At 34.5% G+C, this 22,727-nt stretch overlaps 1 protein-coding gene across 1 annotated transcript in view; it reads right to left on the reverse strand.

Moving 5' to 3' along the window:
* Nucleotides 1–7,564: 7,564 nt before the first annotated feature.
* LOC142354391 (transcription elongation regulator 1-like) overlaps nucleotides 7,565–22,727 on the reverse strand; it is a 63,076-nt gene continuing 47,913 nt past the window's right edge. The window contains exons 16-17 of the mRNA XM_075406670.1: nucleotides 13,459–13,590; nucleotides 7,565–8,083 (exon numbers count right to left, since the gene is read on the reverse strand). Of these exons, the coding sequence (XP_075262785.1) occupies nucleotides 7,913–8,083; nucleotides 13,459–13,590 (303 nt within the window). The 3' untranslated portion in view covers nucleotides 7,565–7,912. The remainder of the gene's footprint in view (nucleotides 8,084–13,458; nucleotides 13,591–22,727) is intronic.

Raw genomic sequence — 22,727 nt, forward strand, 5'->3', positions numbered from 1 at the left:
CAACCACTACTAGTATCAATTTCATTATTACATTCTCTACATATTACTCTCATTTTTAGATATAGATTTAATATAATTATGAGTTGCATAAATACTTACAAGGCAACTAGCTAACACACATACTATATTAAATGGATGATTGAGATCATAATTGCTTTTATCAATCAAACCATAACCTATTGTCATATTCTTACCATTTTTAAATTTAATTTTTGCTTTATCTATATTCATTATATCTATACCATTAAAATTATTATCATTTTTATTACCATGTTTTTGAAAGTAAGAATAACTAAATCATACCATAGTAACTATGCCCGCTATAGCATAATAGCCACTATGTATCTCACTAAGTACATTTTTTATATTTGTATATATTTTATAAAAATAAATTGATTTATGTATTCCCTTAAATTACAAATATTCTTTAAAATAGATTATTAACTCTTTTGGTTTAATATGTGTTGGTTCTATCATTCTATCTGTTAAATAACTACTTAGTATATTATATTCCTTTTCCTTAAACTCTGTATAATCAACATACTTCTCAATATCAAGATCACCTATCCTAGAATCATATACAACATTTTTATCTTTATCTAATACAATATAATAGTCGCTAATAGTATCATAATTTATTACACCATAGTTTTAATGTTTAAATCTATATATATTAGAATCAATTTTAAACTTCTCTTGTATTCTTTCAAAGAGTTGTTGTGAACTATTTAAAGTAATATATATATAGCTGGGGTATTATCTCTTGCTTTTGTATTTAAATCTGTTACAGTATGACCTACACATATTATATTAATATTGTGATGTCTACCTTTAGAATACAATGAGTCTATAGCTGGTAATCTAATGTTTTCTCCCATATCATCAAATATAATAAGACTATTAGCAAAACTATCTAAATTGTCTAATAATTTTAAATCATCAATGCCATATACATTATATCCTTTCCACTCACTACCATCAATACAGAATACATTAACAGTCTCATACAAACCACAATAATCTTTTAGTAAAGTTGTTTTACCAGAATTAGATGGACCATAAATAATAAAGTTATGTTTTTTAGTTTCAAATGGTTCTGGTGCAAAATTCCTATATCCTTTGAATCTCTTCCTTAAATCAGAATATTTATCATAATTCCAATAAACAATTATAATAATAAGTATCAACATAATAAAAAGCGGAAACATCAGCAACATTTTATTTGGGGTGAAAAACTTATTATAATTAGTTATAGCTGTACTTCAATCTGGGAACCAGCTTCGCTGATTGGTGAAACCACTTTGTGGATCTGGAAACCAGCTTCGCTGATTGGTGAAACCACTTCGTGGATATTATATTTCTTTGCATGTTCTAAGAATCTTTCTTTTGTATGATGAAACCTATATCTATGGAGATATATGCATAACCTACAACAGAAGTGTTTAAATCTATACTGAGAGATGTGTTTATTTACTTTACACATTCTGCATACTAAATATTGATTGGGATTATTACAGTGCACTTGCAAATGATTATGTCTGTCTCTATATGTTATAATCTTTTTACATACAAAACATTGGAATGGTTTACTTTGACACTCATCACAACTCCAACACCAAGCTTTATTTTTACATTTATCGCATTTGGTACTAATCATTTTTATAGTATTGAAAAGCTATATATAATATTAATTCAAAATTTTGCATATAAAAATGAATCAAGATTATACCGGTTACATTCAGTCCACGAGTGAACAAGCTCAATCTCATGGACAAGTCCAATCTGGAAGTGAGCGAGCTCAATTTGGAAGTGGACAAGTCCAATCTGGAAGTGAGAAAGCTCAATCTAGTTCTACTAGCATGGTGGTCAAAATGTTAAAAAATAAAAACAAACCAAGGGAAGAAATCAAACCAGTAGATAAGGAAAGACAAAAGATAGAATTAGAAAAATCTTTAGAATCAATCAGAAGGTTTAATCGTGTAAATGAAGAAATAAAGGAGTCGTATGATAAACAGGATGCAAAATTGAAACAAAGAGAAGATATGCGTGAGTCATTGCAAAAGGCTGAAGCAAAATACTTTCTAGATTTAGATCCACGAAGTGGTTACACCAATAAGGATTTAGGTTATGATAAGGATAAGGATAAAGATGTAGATTCTGATAAAGATAAGGACTCAGATTTAGACTCATTTGAAGATTTTGTCTATGTTCAAAAGCCTAAAACAAATAGGATTAGATGTGAAGAATGTGATGAACAGATGACTCGAAAGAATTATAACAGACACATTCAATCACTTAAACATAAAAAGAATGAGCAAATGTATAATAAAAATAAAATTATTGAGAGTGCTAATGAGGATGGAATAAAAGTTACTAATGAGGATATAGAACAAAAATTGGATGAGCAGTAAATAGAAGAAGAAATAGTTTTGTGATAGTTGTGATATGTATCTTGATAATAATACTGCTTATAATAAACATGTAATAACATTAAAACATAGGAATAATGTAAGATTGGTTACTGCGGAAATAGTAAAGAACGGGAGTAAGTTTGATTGTGTGATATGTAAGACAAGTCTGAGTCAATATAGTGTGGATCAACATTTAAAAACAAAGATGCATCTAGATAATGTAGAGGGAAAGGATAAGGATAAGGATATAGATAAAAATATAACTGAAGGATATTGCAATATATGTAATAATAGATATAACAATAAAAATGAACATAATGAATCAGATGAACATAAAGAAAATGTTAATCAGAAAAAACTTGTTGATGGGAAGTGGCGAGATAAAGTTAATGAGTTAGGATTAGATCATAACATGAAGCATAATCAAATAACAATAACTAGTAGTAGTTATGAAGATCCTAAATTCTTAAATATACTGGAGTCATTGCATAACATACATCCCCATATTAAGTTTAACACCTTTGATGTTGTTAAGTATACAAAACCTACGGATGATAAACTAGAAGAAATCGAATTCACCTTAAGGTTAATGACTAGGCAATATAATGGTGCACATGACTTGGATTTATTGAATGGGGAACTAGAGACAAGAATGCAGGAACAAGAAATGAATCAATCCAGATTGATTCATTTCTTGTTCCTGCATTCTTGTCTCTAGTTCCCCATTCAATAAATCCAAGTCATGTGCACCATTATATTGCCTAGTCATTAACCTTAAGGTGAATTCGTTTTCTTGATGGAGTATGCAACGATCTGTTAAAAGGACAATGTATATACATAGGTTTTATCCTAGTGGTGGATGTGATACTGCTTTACCATTCACATCTAGATATATACTTAATATACATAATACTGATAATAAGTGTTTGCTATGGTGTCTAATTGCTTATCTACATTCTGCGCCACATAATCCCAGTAGAGTTAGTAATTATAATAAACCAGAATGTATTAATGAGATAAAATTACCAATAGGAGTTACACCCCCATATGATTATTATCACTTAAAGAAAATACAAGAACTAAATAAAGATAAAATATTATTTAATGTGTTTAATCTAAATAAAAATAAAACTATTAATCCTGTATTAATTAATCATAATGATCCTAAAGGACGTAATATATTATACTGGGACAATCATTACTTCCTACGTAAAGATGTATCATTCTTATTAAGAAAATCATCTAAACGTATATGTTATCCATGTCTAAAATGTTGTGTATCCTTTAGAACAGAAGATGCATTAAATAAACATTTAGAATTATGTAATACACAGAAACATGTAGGAAGAAGAACATTCCATAAAGATGAATACCTAAAGTTTGATAAGTTCCATTATAAAAACAGAGTACCATTTGCTATGTATTATGATTTTGAATGTATAACAAAAGATGGTAAACACATTCCTATTGCTTGTGGTTTATATATAAAAAGTGACTATCCTGATATATTAGAAGATAAGTATGAATGTAACTGTGGTGATAAAGTAGTTGATTGGTTTGTAGAAAGAGTAGAATATTATAATAAATTATTTAAAGATATATTTAGTATAAATATTCCATTGAAAGAAGAGACTATTACTCCGTTATATAGTAGATGTTACTATTGTAATGAGAACTTGGGTGAAGACGTCGTTAGAGATCATGATCATCTGAATGGTAAATTTAGAGGATATGCTCACAATAAATGTAACCTCCAAGCTAAGAATCCGCGAAGCGGTGGCAATGCCAATACATTCGTACCAATAGATGCAGTTAATTCTTCTAATTATGATAATCATCTAGTTATAACTAAACTAGCAAAGAAGATGGGTGAGAAACACCATGGACAGAGTCCCATTAGACTTAAAGTATTAACTAAAACTGATGAGAATTATATTAGTATTGATATGGGTTATGCTAAAGCATTAGATATGTTTAGGTTCTTCCATCCACTTAGCTTAGATGCTATAAGTAAAACATTGAGTAATGAAGAATGTATTACAGATAAAGTTACAGATGTATTACAGATGCTATAAGTAAAACATTGAGTAATGAAGAATGTATTACAGATGTATTACAGTAATGAAGAAAGTGGTATTACAGATAAAGAATATAAGCAAGCAATAGATTGTTGGAATAATACTGGATGTGAGACAATAAAGGATTATATGATATTATATCTTAAAACAGATGTATTATTATCAGTTGATGTATTTGAGAAATTTAGGAGCTATGTGTTTAGAATATTATGAAATAGAACCATGTTACACATATTCTACTCCTGGGTTAACCTGGTTGTGTGGGTTGAAATATACTAATGTTAGACTTAAGTATTATAAAGAAAATACAGTTAATATTTATGATACAATACAACATGGTATTAGAGGTGGGTTAGCTATTAGAGGTATTAGGTGATTGTCAAGTAAAATGTAAAAATAAAGAAATAGATCCTGAGTATACAGGCAAAGAGAATTATTTAAAGTATTTAGACTTCAACTCATTGTATGCGTCTGCTATGGTTCAAGCTTTACCTACTGGCGAGATCAAAGTATGTGACACTCTCGATCCAGAAACTGGCTTAGCAGATACGGTATATACTAGATCTAGCTCTAATACTGGATATATCTATACCATTGATATAAAGTATAATAATGAGTTGAAACAGAAAACAAAGAAATATCCATTCTTTCCTGAAAAGACAAAAGCTAACATTATTCAGTTTACAGACTATCAAAATGAAAATAAAAAGAAAGGATATAAACCCAATGAGAAGTTAATGTTGAAGTTAACGGATAAAAACGATTATGTATTTGATGGTGAGATGTTAGATTGGTATTTAGCTAGTGGTTTGAAGTTGGAAGATATTACAATTAAGCAAAAGTTAGAGTATAGTAAGAGTGAAGGGTTAAAGCCTTATATTGAGTTTAATATTAAGAAAAGAAAGGAGGCTGAAGCTAAGTGTGATAAATTTGGGGATGAATTCTTTAAGTTAATGAATAATGCCTTCTATGGAAAAACAATAGAGAATGTATATAATAGACAAGATGTAGAGTCAGTTAATGATGTAGATAGATATATTAAATTAGTAGAAAATATTGGTTTCAAATATTCTGTAGAGTTTGATGATGATTTAGTAGCCGTACATAAAACGTGAGGTAATGTTAAATTAGATAAGTTTAATTATATTGGATTTGTTATATTAGAAAAAGCTAAACTATTCATGTATAAAGCTATATATGATTACTTTGAGAAAGAGTTAGATTGTAGTTATCATTACACAGATACAGATAGTATATTTATAAACATAAATATTCCATTAGATAGTACTATAGAAAAGGAAATGGATAAGATAAAAGATATTTTACATAATAATGAGTTAAGTAAGATGAAGGATGAATTACCTAATGATACTATTATAGAAGCATGTTTCCTTAAAGCTAAAGCATATTGTTACAATACAGTTAAAGGAGAAGAAGACAAAAAGTTAAAAGGTATAACTAAAACCACTATTAAAAAACAGATTAATTTGGAAGATTATAAAAATGCTATATATGGTGGTGTCAGTAAATATGTAACTAATTATACTATTGATAGCAAAAGGCATCATTTAGAAACTAAGGAACAATATAAAATAGCTATTGATCCATATGATAAGGGCATTAGAGATAGTAATGGTGAATTTAGGTTCTATCAGTGAAAAAAAGCACTGACCACTGTGTTTCCACCGATCTCAGTGTTTTTGACTGTATACCCATCACATTGTGTCCCATATACAGTCTCACAGCAGGGGTCATCCTTTTTAAGAACTGTGATTTTGGTTTTTTATCTCACTTAGTTTTATAGTATTCCATCAGAGTCGGGGGACGTTCACTGGAGTCAGTGAGGAAGGAACCCCAAACCTTCCGTTTGCTAAAGCATCTTAACTAGACTCGATGATTTAACCACTACACCAAGTGAGACAGGAAGTTTCAATTTTAGATTGATTAAATATTGATTTGGGGGGATGAAAATTTTTATTATTTTAATATTTCTTTCAATTTTTGTTCAAGTTTTTCGCAAGTTGGTTTTACGTGCTTTTTACACGTCTCACTAGTTTTATACTAGTATCTGGGATACATTCACTGGAGTCAGTGAGGATAGAACCCGAACTATCCGTCTGATAATGGTTAATTACCAGCTTAACTCTGTACTAGTGGCTTGCACTAAGTGAGACAAGAAATGATAGATTTAAAATAACATAGCCGGCAGATTGCCGGAATAGCTGCGAAAGAATAGACCTGCGTGCCATATAGTAGAGATAGAAACAGATACAGATCTAAAGTGAAAAAAAAAATTGACGCCGCTCAAAAAACTAGGTAAAAACATTCAGCGACAAATTAATAAAGCTTGTTAAAATTCATTCCGCAGAAGACTCTTATTAGGGACCTTCACTGTACATATGAGTTCCTTTGACCTTAAACAAATTCAAAATAAACTTAAGTTTTAAAGTGCAAAAGTCTTTTATTGAGTGAGGTAAGTCACGTATGATCAAAATCTTATCACGCAAATAACCTAAAAACTTTTGCTAAAGCGAGTGAGAAATGACGTCACGCGCGCAAATGCCGTTAGTGAGAGGAAGAAGTCATTCAGAAAATTTGACTTTTTCAGCTTTGCTGTGTGAACAAATGTAAAACGAAAAAAGAGCGTCAGACGACGAAACAAAAAAAAAAACCAAGAGCACCGCAATATAGCTTCGCTCAGCTTACAGCTTCGCAGCTATAATAAAAGAAGTGAATATAGAGTAGTGGATATATAAAGGGAATTAGAGTAATGTGTATATGGTTACCGTATCGCGGCTCTATGTTGCGGAGGTACCCATATACACATTACTTGGGGGGGGGGGGGGGGGGGGACATAAGATCCAAACTGTTTGAGAGCAATTAATAAAATCACTCCCGTTTTGTCGAAACGTTTACCTGGAGGTTAGTAGAGCTCTGAGAGCACTTAACAGACCTTAATTCAATTATGCTATTTTTTAGGACGAAAAATGAAAAGCGTCAGCAAAAAAAAATTATGCCAAAAATCGCATAGGGCAACAGGAACCAAATAATTGTACGAACTTAGTTCAAGAGCAATTAAAAATGGTATCCAGCAGACCGAAAATTGCAATCTTTGGATGTTTAGAGTTTTATTAAGAGACTTTTTTGTATATACATGCAGTTTGTTTAAATTCAAAACAAAACAAATATCGAATATCTAAGGTGATCATAATAATGAAATGCAATTTTGAGTATGTTAAGTATAGTTTTCCAGTTTCCTTGACACCACAACACAATTTATCCATATCTGCCACACTTGAAGATTACAGACGGTATTGCAAAATTTCGACTTAGCGCGGGCTGCCAAATCATGTAAAAGGCAAAATTATTTTAATCCTTCCTTTGCACGTGTACTGAGTTGAAATGAGTGCCAGGTTGTCACTTCTACTCGGCAGCGGGTAATGAAGCTGAGAGGGGTGGTAGGTTTCTCCTTGTGGGGTCCGAGGCAGTGGGGGGAGGGGGAGGTCCCCTTTTGCTGACATCCTCCAAGTAGTTCATAATCATTTTCCGTCTCTCTTGATTGATACTGTTCAATACTAAGTACCGTTTGTCTTTCTGAAAACAAACAATTACGTCAGGATCTAGTCAGCCCTGATGATTCACAATCTCCATTCAAAAATTGACATTTTACAGGAGCAAAGTAATAATGGAAATCAAGCAGACAGGGATACAATATTACCACATAACGTCGGCGGAATTGGTCTCGGACAAGCGGGGCAACTTAACTTACAGGGGGCCCCCACAGAAAAGATTTATGGGTGCCAAAAAAGGTGCGGAAACGACGGACCTCTAGAATAATAAGAGTCTGAAACCTTAACAACTAAGCTACAATGCCGTGAGCTCTCATTCACTCAAAATCAGTTTTTAGCATTAGCTTTATATTAAGAATGAGAGCAACTTACATCGCTCAAAAATCTACAACTCCAGCGTCACCAAGCCAGAAAAACTTCAAGAACAGCAACTCAAAAACGGTCAAGCAAAAATTTTGCATAGGACACGTTTAAATTGATTGCCTTAAACATGTTCGAGAGCAATTAATAACACATTTATCGCCAAAAAGTCACTATCTTCTTCCTCTAATAATTTGAGATTATTTTTTACTAATACAGGACATGCTCACCAAATCTGAATTGTTTATCAACAACTAACTACGCCTCACATTAGATTTTTGCGCAAAATTTTCTCGATTTATTTTATTTGGCTGACAGAAGCTTGTTTCTTATTACTCCTACCAAAAATGACTGTTTTTACAGTTAATGCTAATGTTTTCGTTGTTCACACAAACGCCATTTACGCAATTTCGATACAGTGTATTCTCTGTTTATTATTAGAATGAGTACAAAAACCAACAAACAAGTGGAAATCAAAAACAATGCAAAAAGGCGCAAACATAGATATTAGGTAAAATCAGAATCCTGTTCTGAAAAATGATTGCGTCAAAGTAAGAATAAACAAAAAACTATACATTAAACTCCATAACCACAGCATACAACCTTGGCGGTCATTAAAAGACCATTATATGTAGGTGAAAATGTGACCGACAAACAACGAAGGAAATCAAGATTCAAAGTCTTGAAAAAGCTTTCTGAAATAAATGTTAAACAACAGCTAAAAGTTTCAGCCAATAAAACATAGCCGGCAGATTGTAGCCTACCATGAATTGAAACAAAAGAAATAAGATTGACAGATCGACTACCACCTTTTTAATGGACCACTAGACATTTTGGGTTAGATTCGGACTGTCATTATTATGAGACACATTTGCTCTACAAGGAAAAAGCCCTAATAGAGCTTTTTCAAAATTAATAGTCGATATTAATAGTCAGAATAAGGGTATATAATTTTGGCACTACTTAGATGCACACTATTGACCTTTAACTAGTAAATGTTCATAAAAATTAAAGTTCCATAAGTGAGTTCAGAAGTAATTTTTAGTGAGGTAAGTCACGCAATTAACCTAAAAGCAGAAATGACGTCAGAAACACAAATTTAAACTGCAAAGCAGTAGAAGTCAATCAAGTCATTGAAAAAGTCAATTCCAAGAAGTCAAGGTAAGACTAAACAAAAATCTGTTAGACGAAAAAAAAATAGGAGCGCAATAATAGCCGCCTGGAAATCCAGACTCGGCTATTAAAAATACAACAATTACGCAGCACTATAAAGGCAGTGAGGACTGTTTGATACTAAGCCACACGATAAGATCAAACTCAACAGAAACAGGCGCGACTCAAAAATTGACTAAAACTTAAAAAAGAAGTGTTCAGGACATAACGTCGGGCGAATTGCTCTCAAACGAACGGCGAGCGATTGGCTTCTTCAGTAGCTAGCCACGGTTTAGTGAGGCTAGTTTTAGCTTGATTCGACTCTGCAACTTTGTTTTCTAGCCTTGTTAGTCAATAAATTAAAAAGAACTGATATTTTAAAAATTTTCAAAATATTGCAAAGTTTAAAAGAAAAGCCTCCAGATTTCGCAGTGAAAATGTTCAAAACCTTTTTGTCTCTTGAGTTATGTAAAGTAACCTATCTGCAAGACTTGAAATGCTTCGTTGGCCATTAATGATCGTTAAACTCAGAAAAGGACAAAAATATTCAAAAATTTTGAAAACAATCGCAAATTTTAACAAAAATCTTGCTAAAACTCAAGATATTAAAATCTTCAGAAACCATTTTATTGTCTCAAGAGACTATCCAGTATCACTATTTCAAGCTTTAAATAGTTTTACCGGCTCATAAAGATCCATAAAATTGGAACATATTTTTCCAAAAATTTGAAAAAAAAAATTTGATTGAAAAAATTGCTAAAGCTGGAGTCATTAAAATATTGATAACCATTCTATTAACTCTAGAAACTGTGCGAAAGCTTAACCTCATAATCATCAAACCTTGGAGGAGGTTCCTAGGACCCTGTTGCCGGAAAAAATGATGAAACATTCAAAAAGATTTAAAAAAACTTGAAAAAATTACAAATATTTTATAAAAATTGTTGATATTAAAATCTTCAAAAACATTCAATTACATCTAGAAGCTATGCAGTAATTTATTATCAAACAAGTAGAGGAGGTTCCGTGGCTCTTTGAGCCGGAAAAAACCTAAAATTGACAAAAGAAATCGGAAAACTTGAAAAAAAATTACAACTTATGTCAAAAAAAGCTTAAATTCGTGATTTTAAAATCTTGAAAAATAATCCATTTCCTTTAGAAATTCTACAGTAACCTATTGTCAAACCCTAGAGGAGGTTCTTTGGCTCTTAAGGCTGGCGAAACCTAACAACCGACAAACATTTTCAAAAAACATTCGCGTCTGGAAAGACGTGAATAATGAAAAATAGATGTCAAAAAATTGAAAAAAATTGGCACATTTTGTCAAAAAAAAAAACCTAAAATTCGTGATGTTGCAAAAACTCAAAAAATCACAAAAATTTTGAAATTTTTTTTTTGGGGGGGGGAGGGACTGATGGGGAGGGGTGGCAACATTGCGCGGGGAGCAACAGCGCGGTGGGGGGCAATAATTGGGGTGGGGGGGTCAACAGTGGGGGTGTCTCAACCTCCACGAACCGCCCTTCACACCAGAAGTATAAGTCTCTAAAACATTTGAGCTGAAACAGAGCTGAAAGGCTATAAAAGCACTTAATGCACGCTGGGCGCTACCTTTTTATCCTGTTTTTGAGGACCAAAAGTCAAATGCGTTAGACGAAAAATCGGTCAAGCGAAAAATTGCATTAAAAAAAGACCGACAGGACTAATATAATTGCTACAAACTTCGTTTGAGAGCAATTAAACAACCGACTAAACGTCGGAAGAATTGCTCTCGAACAACTAGTGGGAGCTCTAATCAATTGCAGCCTGCTCCAGTCGGGGGGGGGGTGTCTAAATGGGACTAAGAAGTTCAATAGTGGGCTTCAAATAACTACATTAGAGGTTAACATATACCACTGTTAAGATTTATAGTGAAAAAAAGCACCAGTTTCGGCGCACTTTTCATTTGACTTTTAGTATTAAATTGCCGCCAATTGAGTTCAGTTGCTTGAGATTGTGATTGAGAGAGAATTTTAGATCACGCAAAACGCAAAAGTCAAGGGCGTTAAAGTCACTCGAAAAGTCAAAACTGTCGAGCAACAATTTTGCATAAAAAAGACACACGTTTACAATAACTGCTATAAACTTCGTTCGAGAGTCAAAGTCATATCCAATGAGTTGAAATAATTGTCTCAATTATTGGCAGCTCTCATGTTGATTAAACAGATTGAGTGATTTGAGAAAACTTGCGAAACTAGCAAAAAGATAAACTATGAAACCAAAACATTCATTAACTTTCATGAAGCCAAAACATTCATGTATGCCTTAATAATAAATAATGCTAACGGACATTAATGAGATTAGGCGATACAGCAACAAGAACTACAAAACTGGGCCAGACTAAAAACAACTATTGATATTTCTGAAAACAAGTTGTGACTAAGTAGCTAAAACTTTGATATCAATTGAAACCATTACATAGACTCCATCACACTTCTTTAGAGCGCCAATGGGAACAGCAATTAATTAGAGCGAGTAGCAGATCAAAAACAACGAAAAAGGGCAACACAAAGAAATTGTCATCATTTTATAAAAACAAACGAGCCCTAAGTCATGAGGCGTAATCACTGTAATCGCGCTTGGATGAATATAAAAGCACAACTATGCATTATTAGATTACAAGTATGATCTTTTAAAACCTTTAGTTAAAAATTCAGGAGAAAAAGAGCAAAAATAAAAGTCAAAATGCCCCACGTGAAAAAAATCCTTCAAAAACCGAACACTTGATCAAACATCAACTTCTCAACCCAATTCAAGGGTAAAATGAAAAGTTTCAAACAAAATCGCGCTATTTTTGTTCTATTTACTACTCCAGTTTATTAGATTCGCCACTCTAGTTTCACTTCTCATTTACCCGCAAAATCTTTTATGCGAAATGTGAATGAGGCGGCAAAATGAGGTTAAGCAAAAAACATTTCTATTCGACGAAGTAAAAATAAATAACATAGGAGGACAATTCCTGACAAAATTCAAAGAATTTTCATTGGATAAACAAACTAAACCTAGAATGGGCTATGAAGGGATTGGGAAACTATTCGGCAAAAAGAGAAAAATTGAAAAAACACTTAAAATCAATGTCATTACTACTTTAAAATTAGAGCAAAAAGATTTCAAGCCGCAAAACTACTCGCTTTTTCGCTCCACTTCCTGTTTCGGCATGACCAAAATCTCTACTCCAATTTGACTTCAAAAAGCATGAAAATGTGTGAACAGATCTTAAAAAAAGACAGCGCCCCAATACAATTCAAATTCTTTGAATTTTAAAAAGGGGAGCGCCTAGATAATAGCCGTTGAGAGCCTGACGGCGGCTATTAATCAATCAACTAAAAACTAGCGATTTCACTGCCAAATTCCTATTTGAAATACAATAATGGGCTGCCAAAACACTATTACCAAATGATTAACGCAATAGAGTTTTGCTCATCCAATGGAAGATCAAATTTTTTACATTAAAGCCCTAAAACCAAGCAAAAATGGAGGAAAATTGCCAAAATTGGCTAAATATATGCACTACACGGTACAAAAGAAACTTCTCCAAGTCAATAGTTCATTCATTAATCGCGGCCCATGGAATTCGCTCGCTCAGCAAAATCTTCAATCGCTCGTCGTTCACTACAGCGTTTTACTCACATTCACTTTTAGGTAAAAAAACAATATTAAAAAAGATATAAAACAATGCTCCTCTTTGACTCGCAAAAAAATCAAGATGAAACCAAAAACAGTCTCGATTTCACTTCACGGCTATTAAAAATATGAAAATGGAGTGCAAATGAAAGAGGTGTGAGCTATTCAGGGTGAAATGATAAATTGTGAAAATAATAGAGGTGAAAAGACAGAACAGTGGTGACCCGATACCTTCAATATTTCTTCGATGTCGTGCATGTGTTGTTCACTTTGCCTGACCATTGAGAAGCTTTTGTGAGTGATCATTCTCGTCTCTTTCAGAAGGTCTTTGAAATTGTGCTTGGCACGCATGTACGCCGTCTCCTGAAACCACACCAGGAATTAACAACTTCGGCCAAGACAAAACAATATCGACAAAGCAGCGCCGTACTTATAACAGATTAGCTTATTGAATTGAAAAACAGTCTAAACTCCATTGACTCTAAGAATCGCCCTTCACATCATAGCTAGAAGTATCCAAAAGAGTTTCTGTGAATCGCATACTTGGAGACCAGTGAACTGAAAGGCTCTATGAGAACTTAAAGAACCCACGGTACGAATTCTTTGGTCGCTAAAACTTGGAGACACGTGCAATTAGCACGTGCAAAAGTGGAATGCTAAGTTTTGCGGCCCTAACTCAGCGGCCCGCTCGCTGTAAGGAAACAATTTTTGGCGGTGAGGCCAAATCCACCAATACTTTTGACATTTCCCATCAAAAACTGAAACGAAAGCACTTGCCTCGCCTTGGAAAGGGAAACATTTGGCTTATTCGCAACTTTTAAAAGGCTTCTCCCAATACTCTCGCCCTCTTTCCCAGCAATGACGAATTAGCGATGATTGGAGCAGAAAATGATCGAAATAGCTGAAAAACATGAAAAAATTAGAAAAATTGGCGAAAACTTCTTGTTTAATAATTTACAAAACTGTTCTCTTAATTCCCTTCGTACCCTTTGGTTCTCTAAATAAGTTAGCACATGAATATTAGCCCCCTCGGTCCGCTAAGATTCATGTGCTAACATATACTTGATGGCCGCTGGGCGCTACCTGTTTATCCCATTTTTGAGGACGAAAAGTCAAATGCGTCAGACGAAAAATCGGTCACGCGAAAAATCACAAAAAGACCAACAGGTTCAATATAATTGCGGCAAACTTCTTTTTAGAGCAATTAAAAAGAAAATGCACAAGGAAGACAGACACAATGTCAAAAAAGCCACCATTTACTCCGCTTTGTGATTGCAACGTCATATGGTCGTAACAAAAATCTGGACAAAACATAACCGACTAAACGTCGGAAGAAATGCTCTCGAACGACTAGCGGGAGCTCTAAAGAATTGCAGCCTGCTTCAGTCAGGGGGGAGAGTGAGCCTAAATGGGACTAAGAAGTTCAATAGTGGGCTCCATTAACTACATTAGCGGTTAACATATACCACTATTAAGATTTAAAGTAAAAACCGGCACCATTTTCGGCGCACTTTTCATTTGACTTTTAGTATTAAATTGCCGCAAATTGAGTTCAGCTGCTTGAAATTGTGCTTGAGAGAGAATTTTAGATCACGCGAAAAGCAAAAAGTCCAGGGCGTTAAAGTCACTCGAAAAGTCAAAATTGTCAAGCGAAAATTTTGCATAAAAAGACACACGTTCACAACAATTGCTATGAACTTCGTTCAAGAGCAATTAAAAACATGGCAGGACAAGTCCTGCCACAATTGAAAGAGTTTTCATAGAGTAAACAAAAAAACTATACCTATAACGGACTATAAATGGATTGGGAAACCACTTAAAAAAACTCGAAAAAATCGAAAAAAACAGTGAAAATCAAAGTTAAATTGCAGAACAAACAAATAATGACTATCACAAAAGCAAATTTTTGTTCAAACACCGTTTTCTCACTCTACTTTAAAATTAGATCAAAATTTCGCACCGCAAAACCACTTGAATATTTGCTCCATTTCCTGCATCGGCGTAACCAAAATCATCTCCAATCTTACTTTAAAAATCATGAATATGCTTGAACAGATCTCAAAAAAGAGCACCCCAATACAATTCTTTCAACAGTAAAAAATAACAAGAGAAGACCAATAATAGCCATCTACCGCTTTCTTGATATTAGGAAAACAGTAGAAACAAAGTAACATCATTCTCTAAAATTATTTTGCTAATTTTTCCAGCGGCTCCAAAGCTCACCAGGTTTTGCAGAGCGCTCAGTACCTCCCGTGTGAATTTATTGTCAATCAGTGTCTCCAAGGCAAAAAACGTGAGAAGTTTGAACTTGATTTTCGAAGCGGACAGGATGCCAATAAAACTTTCAACCGATATAACTTAGATAATAGCCGAAACAACCAGTTATAACATGAATATGCAAAAAGCAAATCGAAAACTAGGCAGAAAACTCGACAGAGTAGTACCAAAAATGCAAAACAGCTGATAGATTGCGGCAAAATAGCCACTGTTGACACCCGATGTAGACCGCTGACCCTAAAGTCTAGTAGGATTGAAACACGAAACAACCGGAGAAACTCTAAGAACCGCAATTCACACCCTTGATTTGCGTCTCCCCGAAACAGATTCAATGAATAGCGCATACTTAGAGACAAAAAAGGCCTAAGACTCTAAGAGAGCTATTCAGCCACCTAATGGCCTCGGGCTTTACCTGATTTTATCAGATTTTGAGGTCGAAGAGATTAAAAGCGCCAGCCCGCAAAACCAAAGTAATTGCTCAAAACTTTGACAGAGACCAAATAAAAAAGAAGGGATACAAACTGACCACTTTTAGCGTAAAGTTAATAAATTGGTGAAAGGTTTCATTTAGATTACATACTTATACAGCGCTCAGCTTCTAAACTGAGGGCTAATATATAAAAAATACTGAAATCAATTAGCGTTATCTCTGATGTAACCTTGTTCATTATGATTCAATGACCGTGCTTTAAATGTTAATCTCTTTGATTTGGACCTCGACTGTACACCACATTAAGTAAATTTGTTCGATAAATTTGCTAAACTCAGTTCAATTGAAACACTGAGTGAGGTAAGCAAAGTCAAAAGTAAAAATATGACATGAGTGAAAACGATAGATTGTGGGAGAATAGCCACCGTTGACACTCGAGATCAACCGTTGACCCTAACGTCCCGAAGGATTGAAACAGGAAACAACAGGGGAGGTGTGAGTGGGGGCGACTTCGGGGAGGTGAAACTTTAAAGATTAAGAACCGCAATTCACTCGGAACAGTGTCGATGAATCGCGCATACTTTTGGCGTAAAGTTTATAATTTGGTGAACGGTTTGGGTTTACATACTTGTACAGCACTCAGGTTCTAAACTGAGGGCTAATTTATAAATACTAATACCAATTAGCGTTATCTCTGGTGTAACCTAGTTCATTATGGTTCAATGACCGTTCTTTCTCTGTTAATCTCTTTGATTTGGACCATGATTGTACACCACATTGAGTGAATTTGTTCAATAAATTTGTTAATCTCAGTTCAATAGAAACACTGAGTGAGGTAGGTAAAGTCAAAGGTGAAAAACTGACATGGGTGAAAGCGATGAACGTGAACAATACGTCGAGCTCCCTGATAAAAACGAGGACGGAACCGACCAGAAGTTTAACTCTACATCAAAAAGGCTTCCGCTCCCTGCTTACAGAAAACGAAAATCACTATAATCAGGACATAGCTGGCAGATTACCAGAAAAAGCCTCTATAGCTTCGTAGAACTGCAGTCTCAAAAAACAGTAAACATACCCGGCAGATTGCCGGAAAATAGCCGCCGTAGATTCCAATAAGCATGATTGGGATTGAACGAATAGAATATATTGAAAAACATAGCCGCCAGATTGCCGGAATAGCTGCGAAAGAATAGACCTGCGTGCCATATAATAGAGATAGAAACAGATACAGATCTAAATTGAAAAAAAAATCGACGCCGCTCAAAAAAACTAGGTGAAAAACATTCAGCGATAAATTAATAAAGCTTGTTAAAATTCATTCCGCATAAGCCTCTTATTAGGGACCTTTACTGCACATAGGAGTTCCTTTGACCTTAAACAAATTCAAATTAAACTTAAGTTTTAAAGTGTAAAAGTCATTTTATTGAGTGAGGTAAGTCACGTATGATCAAAATCTAATCACGCAAATAACCTAAAAACTTCTGCTAAAGCGAGTGAGCAATGACGTCACGCGCGCAAATGCCGTTAGTGAGAGGAAGAAGTCATTCAGAAAATTTGACTTTTTCAGCTTTGCCGTGTGAACAAATGTAAAACGAAAAAAGAGCGTCAGACGACGAAACAAAAAAAACCAAGAGCACCGCAATATAGCTTCGCTCAGCTTACAGCTTCGCAGCTATAAAAAAAAATTTTTGTACAAAAATATTTTTAAGTCCAATTTATTTTGATGGCATTTCGTAGTTGAACATACTTCTGTTTCTTAGAGAGAGGCTACAGGGGCTACTATCAACACCAATAAGCATTAGAGGTGGTAACTAAGACTTATAGGAACGACGTTCAAATAGCGGGCATCTAAAATTGGGCTTTATGGGTTTATCCCGTTTCTATTTCTGACTTCAATTTTTTATACCGACTCTGTTCATTTTGAATTGCTTTGCTTAGCAACTGATGTTCAAATTCACTTTTAGCAGAATGAGAGAAGAGAGAAACTAGCCTAGAGAAGTCAAAAAGATTTCACGCAAAATGTCGAAAAAGCGGCAAAATGGTAAAGCGAAAAAAAGTTTGAAAAAGTAAAAAAAAAAATACGAGCGCAATAATACCCGGCTGAGAAGATGAGGGCGGCTATTAAAAAAGACAGACCAAAAAATTAGTCTTTTCAAAGAAGGCTGAGATGTTAAATTTTGATTAAGAACTTATATAAGTTATTGCTCCCTCTATTAGGTGCTCTCAAAAAACCGCTATTTAGAGTGACACACATTCATTTGACCCTATCTCTTTGAATTAAAATACATAAAAGTCAATTTCAAAGTCAGAAAGTCATTTTTGAGAGTGAGGTAAGTTCCGTGTGAACAAAAATTTAATCACGTTATTGAAAATAAATCGCTTCACTAAGAGCAAAAAACAACGTCATGCACGCATTATAGTTAAAATTGCATGAGCGAATGAAAAAAAAAGCAGATTTGAAGTGGTTGTGACGTCATATGGTCGTAACAAAAATCTTGACGACGAAATAAAAAACCAAGAGAAGGCCAATAATAGCCCCAGCTATCGATGTGCGGCTATTAAAAGAAAACATAGCTGGAAGATTTCTAGAAAATACCCGCGATAGCTTTGTAGATCTGCAGTCTCAAAAAGATGGAAAAAAATTAGACCGAAAATGAAAATTTTTCTTTACATAAGATGCTGAGATGTTACATTTTGCTTAAGAATCTGTATGTGAAAGAAATCTCCCTTCAAACAATTTACGTTTAAATTGAAAGTTTAAATACACGAAAGTTTAACTTGCTTTTCGAAGCATATAGAAGGCCGATAAAACTTCTTAAGCACTATAACTATGATATTAGCCAAAACAAACAGTCGTGACATCAATATGCAGAGAAGACAAACTGAAAACTAGGCAGCCAACTCGACAGCGTTGTACCAGAAATACATCAAACTTCTCAAAACAGCTGATAGATTGCCGAAGAATGGCCACATTGACCCCCAACGTCCAACCTTGACCCTAACGTCAAATAGGATTGAAACAGGACACTATGGACAAACATCGGGCGAATTGCTCGTAAACGACCAGCTTGCTGTCGGTGTGTAGTAGGAGGTAGGAAGTTGGGTTAAAGAGCTGGACGTTAGGTCCAAATCACTAGTGTGCGAGGCCAGAGAGAAGGAATTGCGAGGGAGTGACTGAGGGGGAGTTCAAACCGCAATAAAGAACCGCAATTCACGTCATTATTTTCTGTCTCCTCAAAACAGTTTCGATGAATCGCGCACACTTAGAGACTAGAAAGGCTCTAAGAGAGCTATTAAGACACCGAATGCACTCGGGCTTTATAAATTTATATCAGATTTTGATGACAATGTCAGAGTGCCAGCCGAATAATCAATCGATCAGCTAAAAAATTTGTCTAAGACGAATTTCGAAAAAAAAAAGGATACAAACTGACCGCTTTTTTCAGCGTCAAAAATTTCATAATTTGGCGAACAGCTATAGTTAGATTACCTAGTTATACTGCACTCACCTTCTAAACTAAAGGCTATTAAGTTAAATACTAATACCAGTTATCATTATCTCCGATGAACTTCCATAATCTACTTCACTACAATTCAATGAACGGGCTTCATCGGTGTATCCCACTTCTTTTGTTGATTCTGATCTCTTCACTTTGACCGATTAGAGGGCGTTAAGAAGAGAGTCCAAGACTGACGAGCGTCAGGCAACGACACAAAACTCAAGAATAGCAATATAACTACTCTTAAGCTTCGCAGCTGTAAAAAATAGCGCGATAGTGGTCGATTGATTAGCTGGCATGAAAGAGCTATTAATAAAACATAACCGACTACTGTCGGGCGAATTGCTCTCAAACGACCGGCGAGCGGTTGGCTTCGTCAACAGCTAGCCACGGTTTAGTGTCCTCAGGGCGCTACCTACTTATCCCGTTTCTGAATACGAAAGTCAAATGAGTCAGACGAAAAATCGGCCAGGCGAAAAATTGCATGAAAGACAAACAGGATTAATATATTTGCTACAAATTGCTTTTGAGAGCAATTAACAATGGTTTCTTAAAAGTGCCTGTTAGATCATTTATGACAAAAACATTTCAACTATAACTCATTGATAATGAGGATCAGAACGCCACATAACAGCAGCTGAAGTGCGGAATCAACAAAGAGAGAAAGAGAGAGAGAGAGAGATAAAACGTGAACGAGAAAGAGAACGAAAGGAACCCCAACCGATAGAGAGAAAAGGAGACAGCAATATCTTCTATGATTGGATTCGACACTGCAACTTCTAGTTTTCTAACCTTGTTAACAAATAAATCATAGAGAAAAAAACTGAAAAGTTAAAATTAAAAAATAGTTTTGAACTCGGCAATAAAAATAAATCAAAACCATCTTCTGTCTCGAAAGTTCGGTCAAGTAACCCATCGCCAAGACTTGAAAAGTTTCGTTGGCCAGTAATGGTCGTTGAACTCAGAAAAGGACAAAAAATATTTAAAAAATTTGGAAAAAATTGCAAACTTTAACAAAATCTTGCTAAAATTTCAGACATTAATATCTTAAGAACCATATCTTTGTCTCAAGAGACTATCCAGTATCCCTGTTTCAAGCCTGAAAAAGTTTCACTGGCTCAAAAAGATCCATACGCATGGAATATAAAAATTTTCCAAAAATTTTAAAAGTTTAAATTTTATAACTTTAAAACATAAGGTTTTAAAGTTTTTAATTATTACAAAAACTGAAGTCATAAAAAATGTTGATGACAATCCCATTAACTCTAAAAACTATGCAGCAGCTTATTATCAAACCTTGGAGGAGGTCCCAGGGCCTCTGTTGCCGGAAAAAATTTTAAAAAAATGAAAAAAAAACTGCAAATATTTTTAAAAATTGCTTAAATTCGTGATATTAAAATCTCCAAGATCATTTCATTTCATCTATAAACTATGCAGTAACATATTATCAAACCCTAGTGGAAGTCCCGTGGCCCTCGAGGCTAGAGCAACCTAAAAAATGACAAAAAACTTCAAAAATCTTCAAAAATAATTGCAAGTTCAAAAAAAAAAACTGCTAAGACATGATATTAAAAATTTGCAAATTAATCCATGAACAACAAAAAATTTCCCATAACTTATTATCAAACCCTAACGGAGGCTTTTTTAACCCTTGAGGCTCAAAAAATCTGAATATTGACTATAATAAATGTTAAAAAAATGGAAAATGGCAAAAAATATCAAAAATATGCTAAAATTCGTGATGTTAAAATATTACAAGACATTCCATTTAATCTAAAAATTATTTAGAAACCTATTTGCAAACCCTAGAGGAGGTTACTTTGCTCTTAAGGCTGAAAAAAAATTAAAAAACGACAAAAAATTTCAAAAAAACTTGAAAAAAGCAAGTTTTAAAAAAAAATGCTAAAATTTGTAACATTAAAAAGTTGAAAAACTATTTCATTACCATTAAAAATTTGTCAGTAACTTATTATTAAACTCCTTAGGAGGTTTTCCGGCTCCTGGGTCGAAAGACCTGAATAAGGAAAAAAAATGTCAAAAAATTTGAAAAAAATTGCACGTTTTACAAAAAAATGCTAAAATTCGTGATGGTATAATGTTGAAACTATTAAATTACCACTAGAAACTACGCATTAACCTATTTGTGAAACCTAAAGGAGGTTCCTTGTCACCTAGGGCTGGTAAAAATCAAAAAATGTCAAAAATTATCAAAAAGCTTGAAAAAAATTGCAAAATAGTATACATTTGCGTTTTTAGCAAGCGGTTGTTCGTCAGTAGCTAGCCACGGGAGGGGGAGGGGGGGGGGGGGGGGGTGCACCCGAGGCTTATTGGGGGGCAACACTGGGTTGGGGGGTCAACAGCGCGGTGGGGGGATGGGGGCAATGGGGGGGGTCAACAGTGGGGGTGTCTTCAACCTCTAAGAACCGCCCTTCACACCATAAGTATAAGTATGAGTCTCCAAAACAGTTTGAGCTGAAACCGAGCTGAAAAGCTCTAAGAGCACTTAATGCCCGCTGGGCGCTACCTGTTTATCCCATTTTTGAGGACGAAAAGTCAAAAGCGTCAGACGAAAAATCGGTCAAGCCAAAAATCGCATAAAAAACACCCACAGGACTAATATAATTGCTACAAACTTCGTTTGAGAGCAATTAAACGTCTATCGAACTACTCTCGCACGACAGGATGGCTATTACATTTTAGCCTGCTTGAAGATTTGGGGATTTAGGTTACAAGTGAAATCAGTCAGAAATCAAAACTGACCAGAGATTAACATAGCCGGCAGATTGCCGGAATAGCTGCGAAATAGACTTGCGTGCCGTAAAATACAGATGGAAAGGATACAGAAGTGAGTTGATAATAGTTATCGCCGCCGCCTATAAAACTTACAAGTTTATTTCAAAGGAGGTTGTTTTTGGGTGCAAAAAAAGTTTCCCTGTCGCGTCTCGAACCCGCGATCTCCGGATTAACAGCCAGTCGCCTTAACCACTCGGCTGTCGGACCATACAATCTGTATTCTTACAATCAACTTTGTTTTAGGAACAGATTCTGTTTCTGAATAACCGCAATTTAGGTCACGCAGAAAGCGTGAAATCAAGCGCGAAAAAGCCATTTAAGCAGTGACGAGACAGAATGTTCTAGAACAAATGTAAAACGAAAATAAAGCGTCAGACGACGAAACAAAAAAAAACCAAGAGCACCGCAATATAGCTACGCTCAGCTTACAGCTTCGCAGCTATAAAAAAGACTAATGGGACCCAAATAACTAGCATATACTTTGTTTCAGAGCAATTGAT

Source organism: Convolutriloba macropyga, chromosome 15, assembly GCF_964194025.1.
Source record: "Convolutriloba macropyga chromosome 15, txConMacr16.3, whole genome shotgun sequence".
NCBI lineage: Eukaryota > Metazoa > Xenacoelomorpha > Acoela > Convolutidae > Convolutriloba > Convolutriloba macropyga.